This window comes from Pyrgilauda ruficollis, unplaced genomic scaffold (assembly GCF_017590135.1).
Source record: "Pyrgilauda ruficollis isolate IOZ18807 unplaced genomic scaffold, ASM1759013v1 scaffold10, whole genome shotgun sequence".
Classification (NCBI taxonomy): Eukaryota; Metazoa; Chordata; class Aves; order Passeriformes; family Passeridae; genus Pyrgilauda; species Pyrgilauda ruficollis.
The window spans coordinates 10686129-10710624 of NW_024508101.1; the positions used below are offsets into that span (position 1 = coordinate 10686129).

Below are 24496 nucleotides of genomic sequence, written 5' to 3' on the forward strand. Positions count from 1 at the left end.
CAAGCAAAGGATTATACAGAGACCCAAAGGCAGGATAGCATCATCTCCCAGGGCAGGAGGACAAGGAGGTGCCCAGGGCAAGTACAAAACCACAGTGCTGGGGAGGGGATAGAGGTTTTTGTACAAAGAGCCCAAGATGAGACCTTCAGACCCCACACAGGTACCCTGGGATGTGCCACTCATCTGGAGCCCAAGTTTGGATGAGATGATGACAAGGGGGGTTTCCAAGAGCCCCAGGTCAGGCAGGGAGGCCACAAGGAGGGCTGCCTCCACCTCCAAAGCCCAGCCAGCTCCAGACACATGGAGGCTGCTGCAGATTTGCTGGATTAGCGCCGTCCCAGGCGGCAGCGGTGTATGTTATTGCTGGAAGGTTCACATTTTACCATTTAATCAAATAAAGTGCATTTGTGGACTACACAATCATTTGCAGGCCATGATAATCTTTTTCTGGTTAGCTCTGCACTAGCACTGAGGAGGCAAACAAAGACATTTGTAGCTGTCTTTGGAGGCCCTGGCTTCCTGCCAGAAGCTCTTACTCCTTGGGAAAACCAGTGCAATTTGTATTGAAGAACATCCTGGTGATGGTGAAATACTAGATATTTATTTATTTATTTACTTATTTATTAGGTCAGCCAGGAGGTTTTAAAGTTTTTGTTCCCTGGTAAAATAATAGAACAAATTTTAAAATAAAAATCCTGCTTGCAAAGGGCTCAGAGTAAAGCACCAAGGTGCAGCAAGGTCTCTTCAAGGAAACACCCTCATCTCTATGCCTTGAAAAATGCAGTGAAAGCCATTCTGTATGTTGGACTGACAACTTATGTAAATACAGTTTCTGTACCCACCACAGTGCTCACCTGTTTGACGCTCAGCAGCCACCTGCTCCCACATGGCCATGAGAATGGTGTTTGGTGCAGCACAAAATTGAGGAAGATGAGGGTCTTTTTCCCACTACCCTCAATTAAATCCTCCCAGAAACCTGACCAAAATTTGGTTCAAATGAGACTTTCTTAAGCATTTGAAAGGCTGGTAAAAGAAAACTATTTTTTTAAGACATGAAAACAGATCAAAACAATCTTTGTTTTATTGACGCTATGGCAAAAATAGGGGATGTTTAATACCTGCCGATGATGTTCTTGCTGGAGAGAAAGAAAACTGCAAGAGAAAACAAGAAAAACATCCAGTTTACACACATACTAAATGCAGAGAAAATATGTATTCAGCATCCACAGTACAATCAGCCCTGCCAGCCCAATCTTTCAGAAGACTGGCCCCAGGGCAGGAAGAGGATAAGGAAACAATAAAAAACAAAAAAGCAGCCTAATTTGTGTGACTTTGGTCTGTGTGCTGGGCTCCTGCTGACCCCACACCCCAGGGATTCACCCCCTCCTCTCCAGGAATGCCTCCCCACACCTGCCACAGCCACGACCTCGCTGAGGAAGCTCTCCCTGTGAGGAGGGTGCTGAGGTGACCAGCTGCTGCCCTGGGCTTCTCTCCTGGTGCTTCACTTTGGGACCCTGCACAGACTACAAATGCAGTTTGGAGGTACTCAGAGTTACCGGAGGACACAGCTTTAAAGACAAGGATCAGGAGCTAGAAAAGATCAGGAGCTGGAAAAGAAGATGTCCCTGCAGCGTGCAGAGCCTGCAGAGACACGACTGCAGCATCACCTCAGCACCGTGTACTTCCTCCCAAACACTTGTGCTGTCACCCTGTTATGTCCCATGGGAGGAAGGGCCAGGATGTCCGAGGGGTAGAAGTGAAGCTGTCCCAGCCCTGGTCAGTTCCTGTGGGTCCCAGGGAGTGGCAGAAGAGTCAGGCAGGTATCCACCTCTCTGTGCTTGCAGCGTGGCAGGTTCAGCTCCTCTGCGTCTGATCAGGAGCTCCGAGCAGTTTGAAAGGCAACGAGTAAAATCAAGCGGTTTAAAGCAATTTAACATGAGGCACCCAGGAAAGGGGCTGATGGGGAAGCCACCTAAATCCCCCTGTGAGCGTCTGGAGCTCCTTTGGTGAGTGTTAACAACCACACCTCAGGGCCCCCACACCCACACATGCACCGTATTGCTGGCACATCATGATGCTATTTTGCATCACATCCTCCTGGCACAGCCACGGATTTGCCCCCTGCTCCCAAAGCTGCCTGCTCCATGCACCCACATCACCCCCAAAAACACAGGCAAAACACCAGCTTTAGCAAAAATGTTTAATCTCTCCTTGATGCATGTGTTTATTTACAAGTACTAAATCTGAAGAACATTAAAATAGGAAATAGCAGGATATTTACACGATCAAAGGGCGCTTGACCAGCCACGCTGGCCTGTTGCTTCAAGTCTGAAACAATCACAGAAAGGGAATCAGGACTCCAGAGTGTGATTCTTTTTTTCCCCATTTAATTTTCTAAAACTATTAGAATTCTCTGCCTCCCGCCGGGTCCGCCTTGGGTTTCCCCCTGCTTCCTTAAAGGACAGCTTCTTGTGCGCTTTGGTCGGGAGCGGGTGAGCCTGCGGGGGTCCCCCCAGTGTCCCCCTGCTCCCCGTCCCCAGGCTGGGGCCAGCTCTGGGCGTGACACGGGGCTCCTGCTAGGGGGGACACTTCCAGGCTGGACTGCACGTTTTTTAACCCCAAACTGAAGCAAAAGGCAACGAGAGCAGGGAGGGACCCCCTTGTTTGCAGTGGTGGGGGATCAGCTTGCATGGTCCAGCTGCCTCTGGTGGGGGGCCAGAGCAGGAGTGCCCAGAAATGCAGGCTCACAACAAGGGATGCTTCTCCATCTCACCCCACTCTGGGGCATGGGCTGCACCAGCAGTAAGAGGAGGCTTGTGCATGCTTCCCAGCTTCTCCACACCTTTCCCTCTTCCGAGGCAGGATCTGACAGGGCCAGTTCTGACCCCACCAGGCTGGTCAAGGGAGGGTGGGCAGCTGCCTGGCACAATTAAGGACGCTGGGCATCATGCGAAAGGCAAAGGTAGCACCAAGAAGCGCCAGAGGCTGCGGGCAGCACTGCAGTGCCCACCTCGCTGACCAGCACCCTCCCTGTTAGGGGCAGCAAGGGGACCCCTGAGCAGTGGGGAGCCGCTGGGGTACCCTTCAGTGGAGCAAACCACAGACACCCCAAAACTCTCCAGGAGGAAGCCAATGGGAACTCATCCCAAGGATCACACTATGGGCAGTCAGCATCACCAGGGGGCTGGAAGAGCCAGGTCACAGCACAAGGGGAGCCCAGAAAGCAGAGCCACACCATGGCACTGCCAGCCTGCCCAGCATGACCTCCCCAGGAGCCTCTGTGCTGCCCAAATCCATCTCAGACCCACCACGGCCAAAAAACTCATCTGTCCCTCCAGGCTGGCTGAGGGAGCACCCACAGCATTGGTGCTGGGAAAGCTACAGGCTAATAGACCTCAGCAATTAACAGTGCTTCCAGCCCTCTGTGTCAAAAAGGAAATCTTCAGGGAGGTGTTCTTAGAAACACATCTCCATCCCCTCTCAACCATCACAAAACCCATGTGCTTGGCTGCCCCAACAGCAGCCAAAGCTCCCCAAGACACTCTTACCACTACAACAGGCAGAAGCCACTCCAGTCCTGGACAGAGACCCCAAAGCCATTGCTCCCCTTCCATCACACCCCGGTGATCACCGATGCATTGCCGCCATCCTCCGGGCGATTTCCAGCACCTCCACCAGCACCACGCAGCCAGCAATGCCACAAGGAAGAAGTTTTGCACCAAAGAGAGCTGCAGGCACCCACCACCCCATCACAGCAGCAGTGAATCCTACAAAAGGACCCCTGGAGGGTTCTGTCCCACCAGAGCACCCAGAGAGATGCTGGCAGCCAGCAGTGGCCCCAGCACAGGGCACACAGCTGTCCTTTAAGGCTCTCCAAGTACCACATTTGAGATGTGAACCTCTAAAGTCTTTCTTTTTGCTGTTTTTTTTTTTTTCTTTTGGACGAGAAAGTGGCAAATTAATTTCAAATTAAAAAAAAATTAGGTAACAGGTCTAAACAAACCTCTAATATTCAATACTCGAAGTTTCTTTGTTTTATGGGTTTTTTTCTTCTGTTTCTTAAAAAGATCAACTCAGACTAAAATCTAGCACAGTCATGCAACAGCCCACAGCTCTCAGAAATCCAGCGACAGCTCAGGGTTCATAGGTTTGGGAAACAATTATAAATTCTTTTTCAAACAGTTTTGCTGTTGTGGTTGGATTCTTTTGTCATCTTTTTTTTTTCTTTTCTTTTTTTTAATCAGCATCTTCTCTCCTTTCCCTCCTTATTAAAACAAAACAAAACCAAACAAAATTACAACATAATGAGAGATGTGCAGGCTTCAAACAGTTGTTCTGCATGGTGAGAAAGGCTTGGAAGTTCCTTCCACACCATTTGGTATCCTTTTTTAACTTTTTTTTTTTTTTTTTTGCAGTGGTTGTTTGTTTTGTTTTAACTGGCTGTGTAAATTCATCTCATTTTTATATTTGTTCAATTCTCCTTCAGTTAACTATACAGCACCCCACTGGGGCACGAGAATTAGATTGTAACCACATATATATATATACACACTTTTATTATTTTTTTTTAATTAAAAACTTCATTATTTCTCCCTCTCCCCCCCTTAACTTGCAATTTAAGGGAATGGACAGAAATCAGCTGGGCTTCTCTCCACTTGGATTTCGACAGCCATCCGCTCCTGGCAGAGTGTGGCCCCATGTGCTGTGGCCTGGGCAGTGACAGGAGCTCTCAGTACAGAAAAGGAAAGGGTTTTGCTCTTTTTCTTTTTTTTGGAAGTTTTTGGTCACCTGCTGCCATTCAGGGCAGCATTCAGCACCTTTTCATCTCTGGAAAGCACAAACCCACAAGGAACTGACATTTCCAAGGGGGAAGCTGAGGGAGAGACCTCAGGTCTCCAGCGAAGCCCTGTCAGGGCAGAGGCAGCGGAGGGGAGATGGGGCGACAGCGAGGAGAGAAAGGGGGAGAAAGAAGGAAAAGACAGAGAAAGAAAGGCCAGTCTTGGGTGGAAGGTCCTGCACATGTTTGGGCTCCCCAGGTGGAAGAGCAGGTGACAGCCCCACGGCAGCCAGAATCCCAGTCCCTGCATGGGCTGGGAACCCAGTGGGGTTTGCCAGGGGGATCCCAGTCAGGAGTGCAGAGGAGCTGCCTCCCCTTTCGCTGGGGATCTGGTCTCTTCCCCTGCATCAGCACAAAAAGATGATGGGGAAAAATAAACTTAAAGGGGCTTTGTTAAGGCGGCTCCAGTGCCAAAGAATCTGACACAAAAAGCCAGGCTGGCTCTGCATCAACCCTCCTGACAGCCCCCAAGGCCCCACAGCCATCCTCCACCCCACATCATCCCAGGACAGGCAGGAGCAGGCAGCACTGCCCAGACCACCCCACGGCCACCCAACCGGGAAAACAAGGACAAGCTCAACAAAACACCAACCATCCCTCAGCAATCACCCAGGAAAAGAAAAACCAGCCTTGGGATCTCCCTTCCTCTCTGATTTTGACCTCCAGAACCACTCAGCAGCATTAAAATAACAGCATCTATCCAGCTAACAAAACTCCCAACTTTTTTTTTTCTTCAATTTTTTTTTTTCTTCAATTTTTTTTTTTCGCACTAAACAACATTCAAATAAAACATGGCACAGGACGTATTTTAGAAATATCAAAGCTCCCTTTCCTGCCCACCCCTAAAGCCCCAACCCCAAATCTCCCCAGCATCAGTCCTTTAGCTTATCTCTTAAAATCGTTTTTGTTAGTTTGTTGCAAAAAATTCAGAATATTTTTTCCCCTCCCATTTTTTGTTATAATTTTTTCCCTTTAAATTAAAAATTTTGTTTGTCTCGTGTAAATTGTGCAAATATAGCAGTTAACACTAGTGGCAGAAGGCCAGAGAGAGAGAGAGAAGGGGGCAGAGACAGAAAAAGAGAGGAGGAGGAGGAGAGGGGGTGGACAGCTGGGGGGAAGGAAGGGAGAGCAAGTCAAGTACAGTAAAAATAGGAGCCCACCCACCCTCCCTTCACCAAAGTAACAACAACATCCAAACGCCTTCCTAGAAAGCCCCGCGGTCCCGACCCTCCTTCCGTGTGGGCTCAGGGGCTCTGCCCAGGCAAGGGCCGCCCAGCAGGTCCGTGGGGCAGGAGCCCCTTCTCCTCCGCCCGCATGGCCTCTCTGCCAGGCCCCTGCTGCATCCCGCTTGGACCGGGGGGTTTGTCTGTGGGTCAGGGAGTTCCATCGACGCTGCTGCCGTCGTCGGGGTTTGTGGTTTGTTCCGCTAAAGCGCGAGGTTTCTCCGCGTGTCCGTGGGAAGCGTGCGGAGGCGCGGCGGCTCCCGCGGGCCCGGCCGCTCCCAGCCCCAAAGTCTTGTGCCCGCGGCTGCCGCTGGCCGGTCCTTCCACCCTCCCTCCCTCTGTCCGTCCGTCCGTCTGTCCATCCATCCTGCCGCCCTGCTGCCGGACGCTGGCGCCGCCGCCGCCTTCTCAGCTGCTTAAGGCCATTGTGTCGATCGCCTGCTCCAGCTTACTCCGCAGCCGCTGCCTCCGGGCCTGCTCATCCTTCTCCAGCGCAGCTAAAATCTGGGGAGAGAGGGGAGGAGAGGCAGTGAGGAGGTGCCCTTCTACCCAAAGCGGCTCCTTGTGGCCCGCTGGCTCTTTGATGGCATCAGGACATGGGGATGTGGCCCCATGGGAAGTGTTCTTGTGCCCCAACAGGGCCAATGGAAGTTCAAGGTGAAAGACACCGCTGTGAGTGGTGCCATCCACAAACTGAGCTCACCAGGAGCCCCAAAGGGTCTGCAGTGACACCCAGGACCTGCCTGACTAACAAGGAGCCAAACTGCAATGGGAAAATGAAGAAAACACAAACAGAGGGTGAACCCCAAATCCAAGCCAACGACACCTTCCTGCCACATCTGTGACTCCAACAATCCTGTAACAACTGAGGGAAGTAGGGGTTGTGTTTCAGAAACCACAATCAAACCATGAACTGGTTCCACATGCACAAAAACACCAAATCCACAAGGCTTCAGCTGTCACTAGTATTAAAACCTGTCTCATTTCATCCCAACAGGGGTGCTGGAAGGGGACATCAGACAGACGCACCAGCAAAGCCTGGGAGCCCCCAGTCCTGTTCAAGGGGTGCACCCACAGACACCTGAGAATGACTTTCCTGCCTTGAAATCCTTTCTCTAAACAAGCTGCTGATAAGGATGACAGACTGCAGGCTGGAGGGACAGTCCCCTGCCCTGGGCTAGATGCGACCATGCCCCCAGGGCTGGGGAAGGACTAGCAGCAGCAGGAACGCAGAGCATGAGACTCAGAGTAGGGAAAAGGGAGTAACAGCGTAAAACAAAGGGGCAATTGCCCTCCCAGCAGCCAGGAGTCTCGTCTCAGTAACATCATGCCAGCAGAGTAGAAAAGCTGATTTAAAAAAACAAACCTGACAGAAATCTCATCTCCTCGGGTGAGCTAGTTGAGAGAGCAAATTTTTTGCAATTATATATCAAGGCATCCGTCAAAGGGGACTTGATTAACCATTTCATTGGCTGCATAATTGGAAACCAACTGTTGTATAATTAATAGACTTACTAGGAGGCAGGCAAAGTCCATCAGGAGCCCTACAGGTAACTTCTTAATGGGGAATCAGCTCCCTTTGATTAAGAGCTGCTGCAGTGCTGGCAAGTTGAGAGGAAGGCAGAGCATGCTGAGGAGCATCCACCACACTGCCACAACCAGCCTCTGGCCACCAAGAGACTGGGGCTCCCCCAGGCTGTTTTGGGGCAGGACCAGGCTGGCCCCTGTCTCTTGGGGCAGTAAGTGATGCCTGATGGAGTCTCCTCCCAAAACAGAAAGGAAAGCTACATCTGGGCACTGGTATCGGCTTCTGAGGAGGGGGAAAATCACCGGTATCAGCTGGACACATCTGATTTATCTCCCCTGGCAGCAACATCCCAGGGCAGCAGCTGGACTGGGAAGAACTCACAGATTCTGCCACAAACCTGCTACTGGGAGCACTCCCCCCCATCCATCTCCACAGATGCTCTCAGCCCTCATTATACACACAGAGTAAAATACCTGTAGTGACACACAGAAATCAAAACCCCACGTGCCTGAAAGGTGCCTGAGCTGGAAGCAAATGAGATTGGTCAGAGAAGTGAAGGGAAGCCTAGTCCCCCTACCTGCCTCCTCTGCCTCTCCCAACCAGACAGCAGTATATCCTGGAATGCTGAGGTGCCAAATGATTCCCAAACTGCCCTTGCCTTTATCTACTCCTCTCTTATCTCAGCTTTACGGAAACAATGCAGTCAAAGGAAACCTGTGCTGAGTGTAGAGACACCCAGGTTTGTCACCTGCTGTAAGGAGCCAGGACCACTGATTACCAAGATGCAAGTACCTAAATGAAAATTAATTATGATTTTCATTCACAGCCAATGACAGCATATTATTGCACTGAACAACAGGAAAAATTATTCTCTCCCATTTTGCATCAAAGAGGGTGCAATCGGGCTGCATATAATTGTGCTTAATGATGAAAACAAACAAAGGGAACAGCTGCGATTTATTAATCCCATTACAAATAATAAAAGAAGTTCCTGAGAGCTGTGAACACACTTGTGATGCTCAGAGAGCAGGCAACAGCAAGACACTCAACAGATGTCAGGCTGCTGTTGGCAGGCAAGAAGAGGACCTAAAGAGCAGCTCATTAGTGCCATGGGTTCATCTCACATGGTCACCTCCATGCTCTTGCCCAGGACTTGGAGGATTTATTTAAGGATTGTGGGACTTTTAGCCTGGAGGAAGTGAGCACTGGATGATGGCTCAGGGATGATAGCTGGACCACAGCAAATCTAGATCTTCCAGACTGCTCCACTTTCACTCTCATGGTAGTCACAGAACTGTGTGCAAACTGTAAAACCCCAGAACCCCTTCATGGCCAGCCCATGCATGGTGACCACCACATCATCTTCCCAAGAACCAGGAAAGCCAGGATCTCCTCTTCCCTCCTGTAAAGCACTGAGTTCCACAGGATATTGACCACCATGATCCCAGTGCTGACCTTAAACCCACAAGCCAGGTCTGCTACAACTTTCCCATGGACCCCTTAAATTCACATCTCAAAGAGGCACTGGGAGAAGTCTCTTTGGATTGCTGCATGGTACAACAGGCACCCCATTTCCTCTCCTGGCTCTGAGAGGGAAGATGTTCTGGCACTCTGTCACCTATATTAGCCACTGTTCAAATATAGTCATCAACCCCTTTATTGGGACAATAAAATCTGTATTATCATGCTATGTGAATAGACATATATTTTACTGTAGTTACATATTTTATTGCTTTAATAAGATGTAGGCTGTGGATTTGAGCAGAGTTTTGAGAAATTAATTTGTATCAACTACAACAGAGGAGTTCTTAACCATCCTTACTGACATTCACAAAACAAGCACTGGAGAGGCCACCACATCCTCTAAGATTCCTGGGGAGAGAAGCCAAACACCACCTGTACAGTTCCACAGCAATGGTACCACCATGGTGCAGGATTGATGACAGTGGATAGGGGAAGCACACTGAGATAATGCTGGGAACTCTGCAGCCTCATGGAGCTCATGTGCCAAATGCATAGAAAAATAGGTGTTTCTCACATTACTCAATGCAGAAAATATGAGGAATGAGCACTGCCCACTCCAGCTCCTGGCTTCATGCCTCCCAAACCTTTCCTTCTCCAGCAGCCCAAGCACAGACATGGAATATGTTACTATTCCACATTTCACAGTGTAGTTTTCTATAGGAAAAAGCAGGGGACTGCAGAAACAAGGACAAAAAGACTGAAGTGGCAGCTCAGGCCTGACTCTGCCTCACCACATCTTACCTCATCCTTGTACTTGGTGATGTAGGAGTAGATCTCGTGCAGGGCACTCATGCTGTTGAACTGGCTGAGGTGTAACCGTGACTGCTCCGCCAGGTACGCGCTCATGTCCTGGTCACTGATCGCTGGCATTTTAGCTATATCTGCATAATATCTGCCAGGGAGGAACAGAGGAGTGGGTCAGAAATAGGGACAGGCAGGAAGGGATGGGTCCCCGCCACGATGGTCACAGAGAACAGCCAAGGAAAGGCAAGTGAAGAGCATCTTTCCTCCAAGCAGTGACATACAATCACCCATTTTAGCACTGCTCACTAAGAGGTCTCTGAACACTCCACAGAGCAGTCAGCACTCTTAGGAATGTGGTCCTGATGGAACAGCACCCAGCTCAGTCCAATTCTGCTCACCATGCTGGGAAGCCAAGCAATCTTGCTCTAAGGCATTTTTCCATCCTCTCCTAAACTACACATTTTTTGTCCTTCCCATCCCATTGGCATCTTTTTCCACCAAACTACATGCACTAGGACCCTCCACACCTGCAGTAACACACAAGGTTTTGCTACTACTCTCCTAAGGTCACTATGCCCCTAAAGCCAACCATGTCCCTTTGCATTCAATTAAATACTTGAGTTGTGAACACATGACAAGGTGACATCCTGCCCCTGCAGCAATACACGTGCTGTGGTAGTGGAAAAACAGAATATCCAACAGGATGTTGATCACAACCCTGAGAGGACAAAGCTGCAGCATCTCATTACAGCAGGAGAGTTACACCAAGCAGACACACCAGTGGACTGACTGCTGAGGACTTTTTGGAAACGAGGGTTGTGTCCACAGGCCTCATTTTAAAAGCAACCCCACCCACAACAAACAAGCTCTGGCTGCTCCCAGGGAGCAGTATTACCAGCATTTCCACCTGGAAATACAGAGTGCCAGCCTCTCTCAGGTTTGCTCTGCTCCTCATTAGTCCCCACTTGGTAAAGTTTCTGGTACAGTGATTAGCATCACTTAGCTGAACGCTGAGATGTAACATTGCTGAAGCACTTGGGTAGGAGCAGATGGCAGCAAGACCACTTGAGAAGATGAATATGAGGATCCACTCCATCCCACTGCACTGAACTCAGCTAGTGATAAACTACTTGGGCAGTTTTTACAAAGAGGTTCATTCATACCCAGAAAATGATGCAAGAGAATTTCTGGATGCTGCCAGGAGAGCAGTGGTCTGAGGTGAGGACCTCTGACTAAACCAAGCATCTCCTACACCCCTAGAGATATCTCACACCCCAGAGTGACATCTCCTAAAGCAGCAGTTTCACGCTCCAGGTGTTATCATGACACATAGGATGGGAAGAAAACATCATTTTTTAATACAAGTGTGCATGGCTCGAATGGACCAAGATTCCAGTCACACCATCCATTTCCAGTGGACACCTCTGACCCCAGCAGTGGTCCCCTTGGGTTTCTCCAGGTTTCCCGCTTCCTAAGCCCTTCCTTGTGCTATTCCTGCCTCATATTGGCAGGATGCCCTTTTTTCAGCTGGTGCCTGAGCCACAGCAGCAGACAGACCTGCTGTTGGGACTGGCAGTCCCACTCAGCCACCCCCACACCACTCCCGTCCCTCCTCTGCAAAGCTTTGCGACTATAACTGTGCCAAAAGCCAGAAATGCTGATTATGCCACAAATCCCTGCAGCAGAGGAACAGTAGTAGACGTAGTCACCCCCTGCACAGGACATCTCTGCCCCCTGCTCATCTGCCTCTGGGACCATAGCAGAGGTAAGCAATGGCAGGAACATCTGTCACCACTGAGATCTCCCACCTCCTCCCCAGGGACGCAGAATGTCTAGACCAATGTTTAACTCTGAAATGGTTTTATACCTTTTTTTCTTCCAGGCACATACAGAGAGCTGAATATTTTTGTCATAGAGATGGCAAGGTCAGAGAAATTCACCTTATGAAGCTTGTGCTGTTCCTACGGGACCCCACTCCAAAGCCCCATCCAGTCCCCTGCAAAGAACTTCCTCCTATTACAATGCAGCTCATCTCTCATCTCAGGCATCATATTTCAGGGGCACCTTTCCTTCTGATCCAAGCCCTCCCTTCCTCGAGGGAAGACACTTGTCTTTGTACTTGCCTGCGAAACAGCATGCATTCCAATGGTGCAACAAAAATATCTGTGTCCAAGTGAGTACCCAAGGATGATTTAGGCTACACAGTTCCACCCTTACAAACAAGAGAATATGACATTTACTGTTGTCTGGACATCCTTCATTTAGCTCATTCTGTATTTGGCCAAGATGCTGAAAAAGGGCCCTCAGTTATGAAAAAAGAATAATCTTTAGCCCAGCACATCATCACCAAGGAAAAGTTGCAACAGCAACCTGAAATCTGCCATTTTTTAAGTTTCATGAAGTTCCACTTTACAAGATGGCAACATTTTAACCATAGCTCTGTTTAGAGGGCTTTGGAGGACATCTCCTAGGTTTCTCTCCCAAAAGGGTAAAGCTAAACACAGCATTATGCCTGAGTGCATCAATTTGCAATCAGTCTCATTCAAACCCTGAACCTTTAACACTACATTAATTCAGCAGGACAGAGGGACATCTCTCCTCACCTAACAGGGAAGGTGGAGGGTGTTGGAAGGTGTCAGGGCACCTGCTCCTCTCCCTCTCCTCAGCACAGAGACTGTAGCCTGAGCACTGGGAAATGATAATTTTCAAGCATTTCAGCAAAACCTGCATGTATTGTTGTGATACAAAAAAAGCACTTCTCTAGTCCAAGGCTGAGTTCTCACTGCTCTTCAAAAGCAATCAAGCGAGGTGTTAGTAATTCCCTAGTACAGACCAAGTTTTTACAACAGAAAACATCAGACAGCCTAATAGTGGAGGTTGCTTTTAGCACCCCTTAAGCAAGTCACAAACAGCTCTTTAAAACAGTCATTGCAAACTTATTCCAGGAGACAATAATGAGAAAGCATCATCCCCCAAACAAGAGGACCACTTTCTGCAAGCATTAGTACAGTCCTGCTTCAGTCAGCTACCAAGAGGAGCCCTCCAACAACCCACATCCCCACACCCATGAGCATCCACTGCATGTCCCCCAGGAGAAGCAAGGAGCTGTTGCCCAGTCTACTCACCTTTCTACCCAGCTCTTGTAGTTGGGGATGTCCTTGGCATACAGTAGTTTGTTGGAGGGAGAGTCCTTTCCTAGCTTGTGCTCAGAAGTTGAGCAGGAGTCCATGAATGTCTGAGCCACCACGGATAGGCAGGCATCAGTAATACTGTTCTTGTGAATGTCGAACACAAACTGGGGGTTCTTAATCACATTCACCCAAAAACGTAGAGGTAGACTGAGGGATGAAGGAAATAGGAGTCAGCACCTGAAGCACACCCTGCAGGGCAGCTGGAACATACATGCACATCCAGTTGTAGAGAAGGAGCTTCCCATGACCCAGAATTGGGCAGGTTGCTTTTCCCAGCATTCCAGGGATGCAAACAGCCTGGGTAAATGGCAATTCTCCCCTGCCCACCCCAAAAAAGGCTGCAGTTCTCCATGAAGAAATTCCTCAGCACTGCCAAGATCCCCAAAGGCAAACCAGGGCAGTGCAGATCTGTGGTTTCCCCAAGGATCCACTGTCACTGAAGAGACCTTGCTGAGCCCGTGGGTCAAACCAGACACGGTCCCTTTCTCTGACATTAATAATCTCTTTGAAGGTGCTGTGTGGCATTTCACACATCTCCCGTGGCAGAGGAGGGAGTTAGCTGGACTCCTCAAGGGACTCATTAGCACATTTAACACCAGAGAAAAATTTAGGTGGCCTCAGATGCTGGAAATAAAGCTCTCAGCTGTAGAGACAGCAGGTCTCCTGGCGAGCCATCGACTGGTTGTTTGCTGCATACTGACACACACGTGCCACCCTCCATGGCTCCACTTCCCAATCCTGCTGCCCCTCTCCTCTCCTAGGAGCACCTCAGAGCCTCCCCCATCAGAAATCCTCCTCACTCTGTCATCCCCCAGCACCTACTCTCAGTGAATGCTTTTATCTTAAAGAAAACACACTTTGTTCCCCAGGACTTTCCTAATGAGGGTACTGGGTGCATGTACATATTTCATTTGTGAAGGGAATGGCCTGGAGAAATTAGCTCCACATGTCGAATTAGCGCCCAGAGATAAGCACAGGCATTAGTATGCAAGAGCCTGCATGCCCAGCCCCTGAAGAGTGGGGGTTTTTTTCCTCCTTTGCCTTTCACTCCTTCTTTTAATATAGAAAGCTGAGTTATAAATCAGTTCCAAGCGCTTCCGTGCTCTCACAACTCCATTTAAAAATGTTTCTTTTCCTGCCCTGCTAATTGCAAACAGTTACTGAACTGCACAAAAGCGTTTTGGCTGCCATTTAACAAATGCCAGACACAGGGAACATACGTACCCGTCTCCAGTCACAGTAAAATCAGAGAGATGAAATCAGTGAGGCAGCAGAAATGAAAAATGCCAAAGGGGGCTAAGGAGCCAACACCTGCCGGAGCCCCAGCACGCACCCAGGAGGTGTCACAAGCTGCCCCGCCCCAGTGTTCAGCCAGCGATTAGCAGAGCAGGGGCTGGCTCTGCGGGCAGGGGCAGGGAGGATGTGCACACAGAGCTGTGCTGACTTCGTTTGGGCACGGCTGAGTGACAGCAAGGAGTGTGGAAACACCTTCAGGACAGCAGAGATGAGAATTGGGGCTGGCAGCCCTGGAGGAGCCCGGAGGATGGAGAGACCAAGGTGAGATGGGAACAGAGCCCTCAGCCACTGCAGCCATCAGGGGGAGCGTGGTGCTTGGGATCTGGGGAAGGGCTGAGGGAGCACTGCATTCCTGGGATTTTTTCTGCGAAGGAAGGCATGCAAGGGATTTACCCGCACCCGAAATACAGAGATATGGGCCTCTCTTGTCCTGGATCATTTCCAGGTTCATATTTCTGCTCCCTGTGGTAGGGCTTGGAAGCTGTGATGTTGTTAGCCCACCCCCCAGCCCACTGTCCTTCTCCATTACCAGTTACTCTTCCAGGTGTGCCTGACATCATAATCATTGATCTGATGCTTATCAGCTTGTTCATCCAGGAAATCAAACATGTATTTGATGGCGAGGGGCAGTGCACTCCCACGGTGAGCTGTGCTAAAGATGGTCTCAAACAGGTCATCCACAAATTTCTGCAGGGTGCCCTGGGGAGGAGAAACAGAAAAGGTCTGCTCAGCAACACCTTGGGCCAGCAGAGAGGTGGGTCTTTAACTAATGGTCAGCCTCTAACCAATTTCACTTCTTTTCTACACCTGAATGAGCAGCACGGTACAGTCTGTGTAACCCTGCTGGTTAGTTCTCAGTGGTTTATACTGGGAAACAGACACTGCAGTGATGAGGTATCTCCTTCACTGTATGGTCTGGCATGCTAAAAGTATACAAAGGAAAACACCATACAAAACAAAAAAGTGTTGTATGCGCTGAGGGAAGTGGAACTTGCTGCAGTGCCAAATGCCTGGCGTAATCAGCCTTCCCACATCACCAGTCCTGCAGTTTTGTCCCGAATACCAGAGGCACCTACCCCAGAGCATTTCTGCTTTGCAGACCAGCAGCTGCTCAAGGATACAGGGAACAGTAAAAACACCAAAAGGTGCAAAGAGCAAACAGGAAAATCCACTCAGGGGATATTCACTGATGGTTTCAACACACAAACCCTTCACCTCCAGCTCAGAAAAGAGACCAGATGAGGACCTCTTCCTGTGCTAGAGCAGGACGTTAACAAAAGAGCAGTGCTTACCACTTTTGGACAACCCAAATCACTACCCTTCCCCACCCAGATTTCCAAAGCCAGGCACCAGCTCTGGGTCTCTGGGCCATACCTTGGTGGCCAACAGACGGGTCAGGTAGATCTCGGAGACCATCTTGCTGCCCCGGTCGCCCTCCCGCTGGTCCATGTGGTCGTGGTTCTTCACCAGGTGCCAGAGCTTTGTGCCGCTCTCCAGGTCGGGGGTGATCATGGGCGCCCGCGAGCGCAGGCTGTCGGGGCTGCTGGCTGTCCTCAGCATGCTCTCTGCAAGCACAGGGCATGCTGCTACCCTGCCACCTCTGCCTCACCACCAGCCCCATCATCCCCCTTCCCTCCACAGGAGCTTTGGGATTCAGCCTCTGCAGCCACCAAGCACTGGGAGCTGTGCTGTGACCATCGTCACAGCCTGCTGGGCCACGTGCAAGCCTGGCTGACGTACAGGGGCGAGGACAAGCATGGAAGGAATTCTGCAGAGCCTGTCCTGCTCCCAGCACACAAGTGCCAGGATCACAGATGCTTCCTGTGCCACATTGAGCTGATCACACTATTCCCTTCCAAACCAAGGCTGAAGTACACCTGCCAGTACATTTGTGGGAGTCTTCAACTCTGCTCTTTTAAGTGCTAAGTGCCTCTGTGCTTATTTTAATTAGATTTCAGGGGAATAAAAGGGAAAGAATCCCTTAATAGCAGCCATCTAACATTTGCCTTTTTCCCTTGAGCCCAACACACTGCAAAGAAAGATGGCTCTGAGGGCACCTGCTCTCTCTCCAACACTAGAATAAGTAGCACCATGCAGGAGAGCTGGGAGTTTGGAGGATTTTGTTCACATGAGTTACAGTTATAGTCACTTGCCCTGTGACTTGATGCACATGCCCAGCCCAGTGCCACCTCCCCAGTCAGCCCAGAGGAGGATGCCCTTGTGCACTCACCATATCTGCTGAGGGACTTGGTGAAGGTGGAGGAGTTGGAGATGTTGTATGCTGAGTTCTGCTTGGGCACCAGGGCTACTGAGGAGCCATCTGTCACCTGTGGGCAGAAATGGACTGAGCAGGCTGCCACACCAGAGAGGCACAGGGGGAACAGCCCCAGCACAGGGAGAAACCAGCCCCAGAGGGATGCAGTGACACTGCCACCACCCCAGGGACATCATCTCCAGCAAAGGAGCCTGACATATCTCTGTGACAGCTGGGGGAAGGGGAAGAACAGGAACACACCAGAAAGCTCAGCATGAAAACGGCAGAGTAAGGTCAGAGTGGGAAACAGACTCCATGACCCTGGAAATACCCCATTTAAAAGGACCACAAACATGAGGCGTAGGCAGGAAAGTAACCGCAGATCTCCTGACCATGGCCCTCGAGAGCTGAGCCCAGGCCCTGACCAAGCTAAGGAGGAAGAAAAGATGCTGAAGCTCAAAGCAGCTCCTTGCTCTCCATCATGGACAGCCTTACCTGGTAGTGGGCCAGGGTGTTCAGCCTCTTCCAGTCATTGTCAATCTTTGTGGTGACATCTTCATCCTGCAGTATGATGCGGGCCATCCTGCCCTGCCGCCACTCTGTCCCCATGAGGGAGAAGGGCTCATGGTTAGTGGATAGTAGGAGCACAAAGCTAAGGCAAGGGTACAAGCACAGCTCCAAGGCACCAGCTTAAGAGGCCTCCCACCCCTCTCTGAGCCCTAGGGCTGATGGCTGTCAATGTGCTGGACAAATCCAAGTACTCAGGGAAAGACAGCACCAGTTTGACCCTGGTGACTGTTACCTTTGCTACTCTCCATTCCCCTGTTCCCCCTTAAGAACAGGACTATTAACACTGCTCTCAACTATTGCTGGCCTCCTTGGATCTCAAGACCTCAAGCCTGCAATTCAGACCCCGACCCCAGAAGACCCAAGGGGGCTCTCCTCCCCACCTCTTCCACTGGCAGGATCCACACTCCCATGTCAGGGCTCCCCACACACAGTCAGTGCCATCAGCATGGCAAAAGTGGACTGAACAAGCACAAATGTGCTTCTGTAGAATCTTTTGATTTTCCTGCCCTGCACAGATTTATCGGCACTTCTGCTCTTAGTCACATCCCTGTTCCCCACAGGGAAGTGCTTGGCCTCTCTCTTACCCAGGTCCATGTCTCCAGCTTTGGGTCTCTGGGAATAGGGCACACCCTTGTAGACAGCATCCAGCAGCTTCTCCTTCACCTGCGTGATGGTGTCGCAGTTCAGCACCTTGACAGGAATCTCTGGGGCATTCTCATTCTCAGGGTTCACACAGTTGAGGGTCTGCACAGGGTCAGAAAGGGTTGAGTGAGAGGCTGTGGCACACTGGCTGCAAAGGCAGGCCCAAGGACACAAGGCTACAGCTGTCTACAGGCTGTGTCTTCTCACCTCCTGAGCTGCTGTGGAGTTGTAGCCACATGGCACATTCCTGCTCCCCTTTCCCCACCTCTCCCTGCCACCCTCAAACCTCCAATTCTGAGAAAGAAGCACAGTGTCAGTGAAATAATCCTAGGCCAGCAAACCATGCCCAGTGCAGCAAAGCCTGTTGAGAACAAGCAATGCCCAGGCACACTCCACTCCTCATCCCTGTGGAGACTGAGCTACAGGTGAAGAACCAGCTGCAGGCTCAGCCAGGGGGAAGGGTTGGCTTATCATTTAGCTGGACAGAGGACATGGCTCAGAAGAAAGACGAGAAGTATATCTCCATCTCCTGCAGCAACCTCAAAGCTCTAACTTTGATCCCCACCAAACATGAGATCCATATAGCACAAGCTCAACAGCATCTCCCACCCAAACCTGCCATTGCCAGGGGTTTGCTTGGAAAGTTATGGAGCAGGATTCAGTTCATGTTTGGCTTCCTTGGGCCCATAGCAACAGCAGACCTTACCAAGGAAAGGCCCTGTTTCTGACCTTGTCTGAGATGGGCCCCACTCAGACAGGGTGAGAGGCACCCCAGGAATGCTGGAGAGAACAACAGACAAAACTGTCTCTAGAAGTATTTTGTGTGCCTCCAAGATCTTGTTAAATAGGACCTGGCAGTCCTGGCAAGCACCAGTACCACTGAAGCTTCTGCTTGCACTAACCAGCATTTTGTAGTCAATCTGCTGCCGGATGAGCTTGTCCTCACTGAGGGAGTAGCGAGCCTCTCCTGTGATGGCATCAATGGGTCCCTTCTCCATCTGCTGCTTGATGGCACAGTAGAGCATGAAGAGTGGTTCCCCAGCACATTCCTGTGGGACAGGGGGATGGAGGAGAGGAGAGAGAGGAGTTAGAAGGTGCCAGGCACTAGTTTTGCCTTTCAAGAACTACCACCATGTCAGAAGTCTCCTGTGATCCTGCAGCATCAATCCCCACACATGGCATTATAAAAAGTCTTCATCCCTTGCTCAAGACTGCAAGGCAGGAGGGGGGTCCATGGTAAAATTCATCCTGTGAAGGAACTCACTCTCTCCTTCCAAACCCACTGGAAGTTGTTTGTCTATCAACCTCAGATTCCCAGGGTTTCCAGACACTTCTGGGTGAATTCTGCTCATTCTGCAAGCCAAAGATGAGCTAAAAATGGTAAATTCAGGTCTACTGAAGAGCAGATTGAATCTGGGGACCTTATGTATGGGATACAGCCTCTCTTTTGAGCTGCTCCAGACAAGAGAAGCACCTGAGGACTGGAAAAGGCACACGGCAGTGGGACAGTCTGGGGGCTCTTGCCCAGATATCACATTGCAGTTCTGACATCTGCCAGGAGCCCAGTCTCACATGACAGAAGGTCAAAGGAGGTTTCTCCAAATGACAGCTGGGCACAGCCAGCCAGACCCACTGGAAAGGAAAAGCAAAGGAGCAACCCACAGACAACCCTACCCTGAGCCCCCAGCTGATGGAGGGGACCAGGCAATGAGGTTTCCTGCAGTTAAACCATTTGCCACCTACACATCTCCACTGCCAAAGCCTTGTAGTCAGAGCCAGTTTCAGCTACCAGACAGAGCCACATGAGCATCTATCTCATACATGTGAGGAAGGGAAAGGGAAACTGGACCAGACACTTCCCCCTGAAACGTGCTGGATGCTGGATTCAGAAACACTAAAGGACCTGCCAAGGTTGGAAGCACCAACCAGCTTGGGGCCAGGATTTGGCATAGCAGGACTGGGAGTGGACACCCGTTCATAACCCAGGGCCCAAACATGTCCCCTGAGCTGCATCCCAATGAGCCCTTCCAGACACGGGCACTAGCCCTAAGGGAGAAAAAAGGGAACAGAGAGGATGGAGAGAAGTCCCAGCAGATTTTACCCCACTAGCCCTCATCCCTCCCTCCCGGCCGCCTCACAAATAAATTGTACTTTGGTGCAAAGTGCGGCTGCTCTCCCTGTCACCATATGCTGTTAGCATCTCGTTAGCATCTGCGGTAATTAAAGAGACAGCTGCTAACGAGCAGGAACAGGCATACATCATCCCCAGACCTTCCGACAACATGCCTGTCTTTGAAATTATGTTTCATTTGCAAACTTGGCTTCATTAAGTCAGCTTGGAAAAGTGAGAGACCCAAGTGGGTGCTAGGCTGCATATCACTGGCTGCCTGCAAGGCGAGGTTGGCTGCAGAGTGGTGAGAGCCCCGGGGTCCCAGGGCACCCCAAGCCTACCCCTCTGGTTCTGGTGGAAGGACTTAAATTCCCTTTTTTGGTTGCTTGCAAAAACTCCTTGTGAAAATTCCAAGTCTGTGGAAGTGGTACGGATGGAGGATGGCTTGGAGCAGGACTCTTGCTTCCACCTGCCATGGTTGCTACACTCTCAGCCCACAGCTTTCACCTCTCCAGTAAGGCATGGCTGCTGCCCCCACATCTGCAGCTCTGCACCCACCTCTAAGGATTCATACCAAGAGAGGTGGGCTCTGTCTTTCCTACACTGGCTTCTCTGTTTGTTCCTAGTGTGGATCCTACCCTTAGAATGCAACACCTCGCTTCCAACCGCACCATCCCCACCGGCTCTTGAAGACCAGGGCCAAGATGCTGCTGTGGGTCACAGCTCACTGAGACAATGCAGATGAGGATGGTTTAGGGATCATCTTTGACAGAGACCAACAAAATGAACAGGGACCAAAGAAACCAGTGCTGGGCAGTTCAGCTGAGATGAACCCCATCAGGTGAAATACAGAAGAAGACCACTGAGATGTGGCCAGGTGGTCCCTCAGGTTGATGAAGGGCAGCCTGTTCCCCAGATGTGACTGTGCCCACCCTGCCAGCCCTTATGCAGTTTGCTCACTGCTGGGGACCTGACTGAGGGGAGCTCTGGGGGCTCTCCATGTGATCTGAGCTGGAGGAGGGCAGCTGCAGACACCCTGTGTATGCCCGTGTTGATATGTTGGAAGCAGGCTGAGACAAGCCAGCTAATTCCCAAACTGTCTTAGTGACTAGATCTAGCTCATCAGGCACCTAATATTGTGCATTTTTCAGCACTTGTCTCGATTTATCCATCTCCCTTTCCCTGAGGTGTCTCATTAAGAGTCTGATAAATGCTACTACAGGGTCCTCCTGAGAGCAGCAGCCCTTGCTGGCTCCCCACGCTGCTGGCCCTGGGCATGAGGGGCTGACCTGTGCCTGTCCCCATCCCTCACCCCAGTGTATCTTGCTCTGCTCAGGGCAGGTTTGCTGAAAGCTGGTCCAGAAGTTGGGCACGTTGCTGTCTGCCTCATTTACATGCACAATTACTGCAGTTTGGGGCTCTTTTCCTGCTGGCAAGCTGTCTGTCATGATACTCTCCATCTTCTCCACGGCCCTCTCCTTCTGTTGCTGCCACCTGTGATCCTCACTGTCCAGAGACAGGTGAGAACAGCCTCGTGGGTCTCCTCTGGTGGGACTGACACAGAAGAGGGCATGAGCACATCCTCAAGTCTCTTGCAGTTTAACTCAAGTGACTCAAGGAGTGGAGTTTCAACCACTTCCCAAAGAGATGAATCCCAGCGTAACAAATTTCACAGCCAGCAAGTCCACCCAGGCCCTTTGTGTATGTTTCTCTTGTAATGGTGCACCTAGATCAGACCTTTCTCTTGCTGCTACCACCCAGAGACTGGAGGTGTTTTCCCATGTCTAAGTCATGGTGTAACCAAGGAGTTTTTTATAAAGAGACATTGCCCTGGTTCCACCATCCCCACACCTCTCACCTGCTACTCCTTATCCTCAGACCTGCTGCACCACTGGTAATGTGCCCAGAAGCCTCTCTGAAGGGGGACAGGGACATTGGTGGTGCATGAGCTAATCCAAAGTAGCTTCTGAACATGGCCCAGTCCAGCCAAACACAGGTCAAGGATGTCAGGTCACATACACAATGTCCCCAAACCCTGCTGTGGGTGTTCATAGGCTGTGCACAGCACTTTGCTCAGCCAAAGCATAACCCTGCTCACTTCAAGGAGCCTTGGAGGAGTTTATCCACAAGGACAGCTACTCCTGCCTGTCCCACCAAGTTCACAGAGCCCAAAGAGCCTTCTGCCAGTGTTCTACTCAATCCCACTGGGCACTGCTGATGCAAAAGGACCCTACTGCACAACACCCTGGCACAAAGGGGCGGTGGGAGGTTTGACATCTCCCTGTGACCAGCACTGCTCTTCTCCTCTCCCACCCCTAGTAAGCAATCTCCAGCATGCTAGATAGATTTTTACAGACACAGGCTATTCCTCGACAGAGGCAAAAAGCCAAGTGCATGTAAGTGATATTATAAATCACCTCTCGTTGACGATCACTTGAGTTCTGCTGAGACTCCTGCTCGCTCTCATCTCTTGGCTGGAAATAGTTCAAACCCTCTTTATCTTAATGAGGGATGAAATCCCACAAAAACAGCAGTGTGCCACCCAGTCTCACTGCACCGACGCCAGGCAGGATCCCAAGAAACAGCCCTGCTGCCTGACAAACCAGCAGCAGGATTGCAGGCATCGTTCACCCATCGGAGTCAGCCCAAAGTTGCAGCAGGACTGAGCCTGGGGTACATGCATTGGAGCTGCTGCTGTGTAATCTGCATGGAAACTGGTGCAGCTGTAGCAGGTGGAAGCACTGGTGCTGATGGAATAAATGTTCTCAATATGGGTAGATGCACCAGTGGTAAAAACAGAGCTTACACTGTGGCGTCCTCTTCTCCTACCCCAATGAAATTGGAAACAAGTGAATAAAAGCTAAAAGGCTCTGCAGCCTCACGCAGGTGTGGTGGAGAGCTCTGTCCCTAGCTGTCAACAAGCCACTCGAGGCATCCATCCCCACCAGGGCACCTCTGTCAGGGGAAGCAGCAGCAGTAGTGGAGATGCCTGCAGGAAATAATTCCCCTACCACAGAACCTCAGTGCTGGAGAGATGAAGGAAAAGCAGCAGCATTACTCGAGGAGTGCAACTCATCAAACTACACTCAAAGAGGCAGAAACAGCCCTGATCACAGCCATGCCTACAGAAGGATCAGCTGTCAGGGTTTTTTCCTCCTGAGTTACACAAGCAAAGGCAAGAAGAGAGGAATGGGGACCACTCCAAGACTCAGCTGTGTTGCTTCAGATTTATCTTTCCTCAGGGCACCATTGTTAAAATCTCAGACCCACTATACATTAAGCAATCCCGATCTGGATTTCATTTCCAAATCTCAGCTATTTCCCAAAAAGGAAACCAGAATTTCATCTCAGAAAACCAGGATGGAAACAGAGATGTGGGAAGCAACCTCTGCTCTGGAAGGGAGCAGCAATGCTCAGGAGCATGTCAGCCTGGGCTTTGGGTAGCATGCTACCTGGCCCAGCGAGGCAGGAACCACCTCCCTCTCCACACAGGGTTGCCATCCCTTCCCAAACTCACCTTCAGAAACTTGTAGAGCAGAAAGGTGAACCAATTGGTCAGCATCTTCTCTGCCACTGACTCCGTTCTGTAGGGAAGGTAGAGAGCAAAGCCATCAGCAGAGAATATTAAAGGTCTCTGATCTCACCCATTGCCACCTCACCCTTAGACTGTAGCTAAATTATTTTTGGCTTTAAAAGGTTTCATCTGGAAAGGAGGCTCAAAGCAAGGTGCACAAGCTCTGCTGGAAAACCTGCCCATCAGCAGCATCCCAGGAGAGAAAAGTAAATTGGTCTCCAGTGTATTTGGAGAACTGCAACAAGTCAAGCTCAACCTTGTCCCACTGGGAGTCTCACCAGGGGATGAGAAGCTTTCTGCTTCTCCCTCATACCTTCTACTTCAATGAACTTTTTTTCTCCTATGATGTCCCATCGAAAGCAGGCAGCTCTCTTCACAGAAGGATTGTATGAGACACCTACACCAAGTACAATATCCCCAAACATACTTCAAGCTCCCCAGACAAAGTACAACCTAAAAGAAGGGCTGAGGATGCAAGGCAAAGACAGATCTAGCTGGAAGCTCCTTTCCCCACCTGGGAGCTGCTGTTGCTTTCTGGTCCTGCAGTGCACTCAGTACTGTCATTGCCCTGATGCAGGCCACCACTACTGGTGACATGGAACTGCCCTGCAACCCCTGAAGCAGCCCGTGATCTCTAAAGCATCAAAATCCAGGGCCCAGTAGAGCAAGAGGACATTGACCACCACCAGTCCACTGGCACATGGCCTTGGTTAAAGCCACAACCAGATTTAGGTCTGGAAACTTTGACCCAAATACATTTTTGATCAAACTTATCCTCACTACTAATTCAGCTGAAAACAAGAGGATTAAAGAAGGAGGGAGTAAGAGCAGTGGTTGGAAACTTAACCTTTTTTCCATGTACTTTTGGAACACAGACACTGTGCCAGGCTTGGAATTTAACCCTTCCATGCCTGCATGGTGAAGTTTAGGGTTGCTGTGTGTCTCCTTGGAGTGCGGTGGTGATGTAGGAGTTTGCAAGTGTACACTGCTGCACCCCCTTGCT

The 24496-nt window shown here is 50.4% G+C and overlaps 1 protein-coding gene across 3 annotated transcripts in view; it reads right to left on the minus strand.

Moving 5' to 3' along the window:
* Positions 1 to 2186: 2186 nt before the first annotated feature.
* Positions 2187 to 24496, minus strand: part of PLXNA1 (plexin A1) — a 115266-nt gene continuing 92956 nt past the window's right edge. For all 3 annotated transcript variants that reach the window (XM_041460555.1, XM_041460563.1, XM_041460547.1), the window contains exons 23-32: positions 23437 to 23503; positions 18712 to 18858; positions 17752 to 17911; positions 17093 to 17196; positions 16574 to 16670; positions 15718 to 15908; positions 14873 to 15042; positions 12982 to 13194; positions 9854 to 10004; positions 2187 to 6564 (exon numbers count right to left, since the gene is read on the minus strand). In XM_041460555.1, coding sequence (XP_041316489.1) covers positions 6469 to 6564; positions 9854 to 10004; positions 12982 to 13194; positions 14873 to 15042; positions 15718 to 15908; positions 16574 to 16670; positions 17093 to 17196; positions 17752 to 17911; positions 18712 to 18858; positions 23437 to 23503 — 1396 coding nt within the window. In that variant the 3' untranslated portion in view covers positions 2187 to 6468. The remainder of the gene's footprint in view (positions 6565 to 9853; positions 10005 to 12981; positions 13195 to 14872; positions 15043 to 15717; positions 15909 to 16573; positions 16671 to 17092; positions 17197 to 17751; positions 17912 to 18711; positions 18859 to 23436; positions 23504 to 24496) is intronic.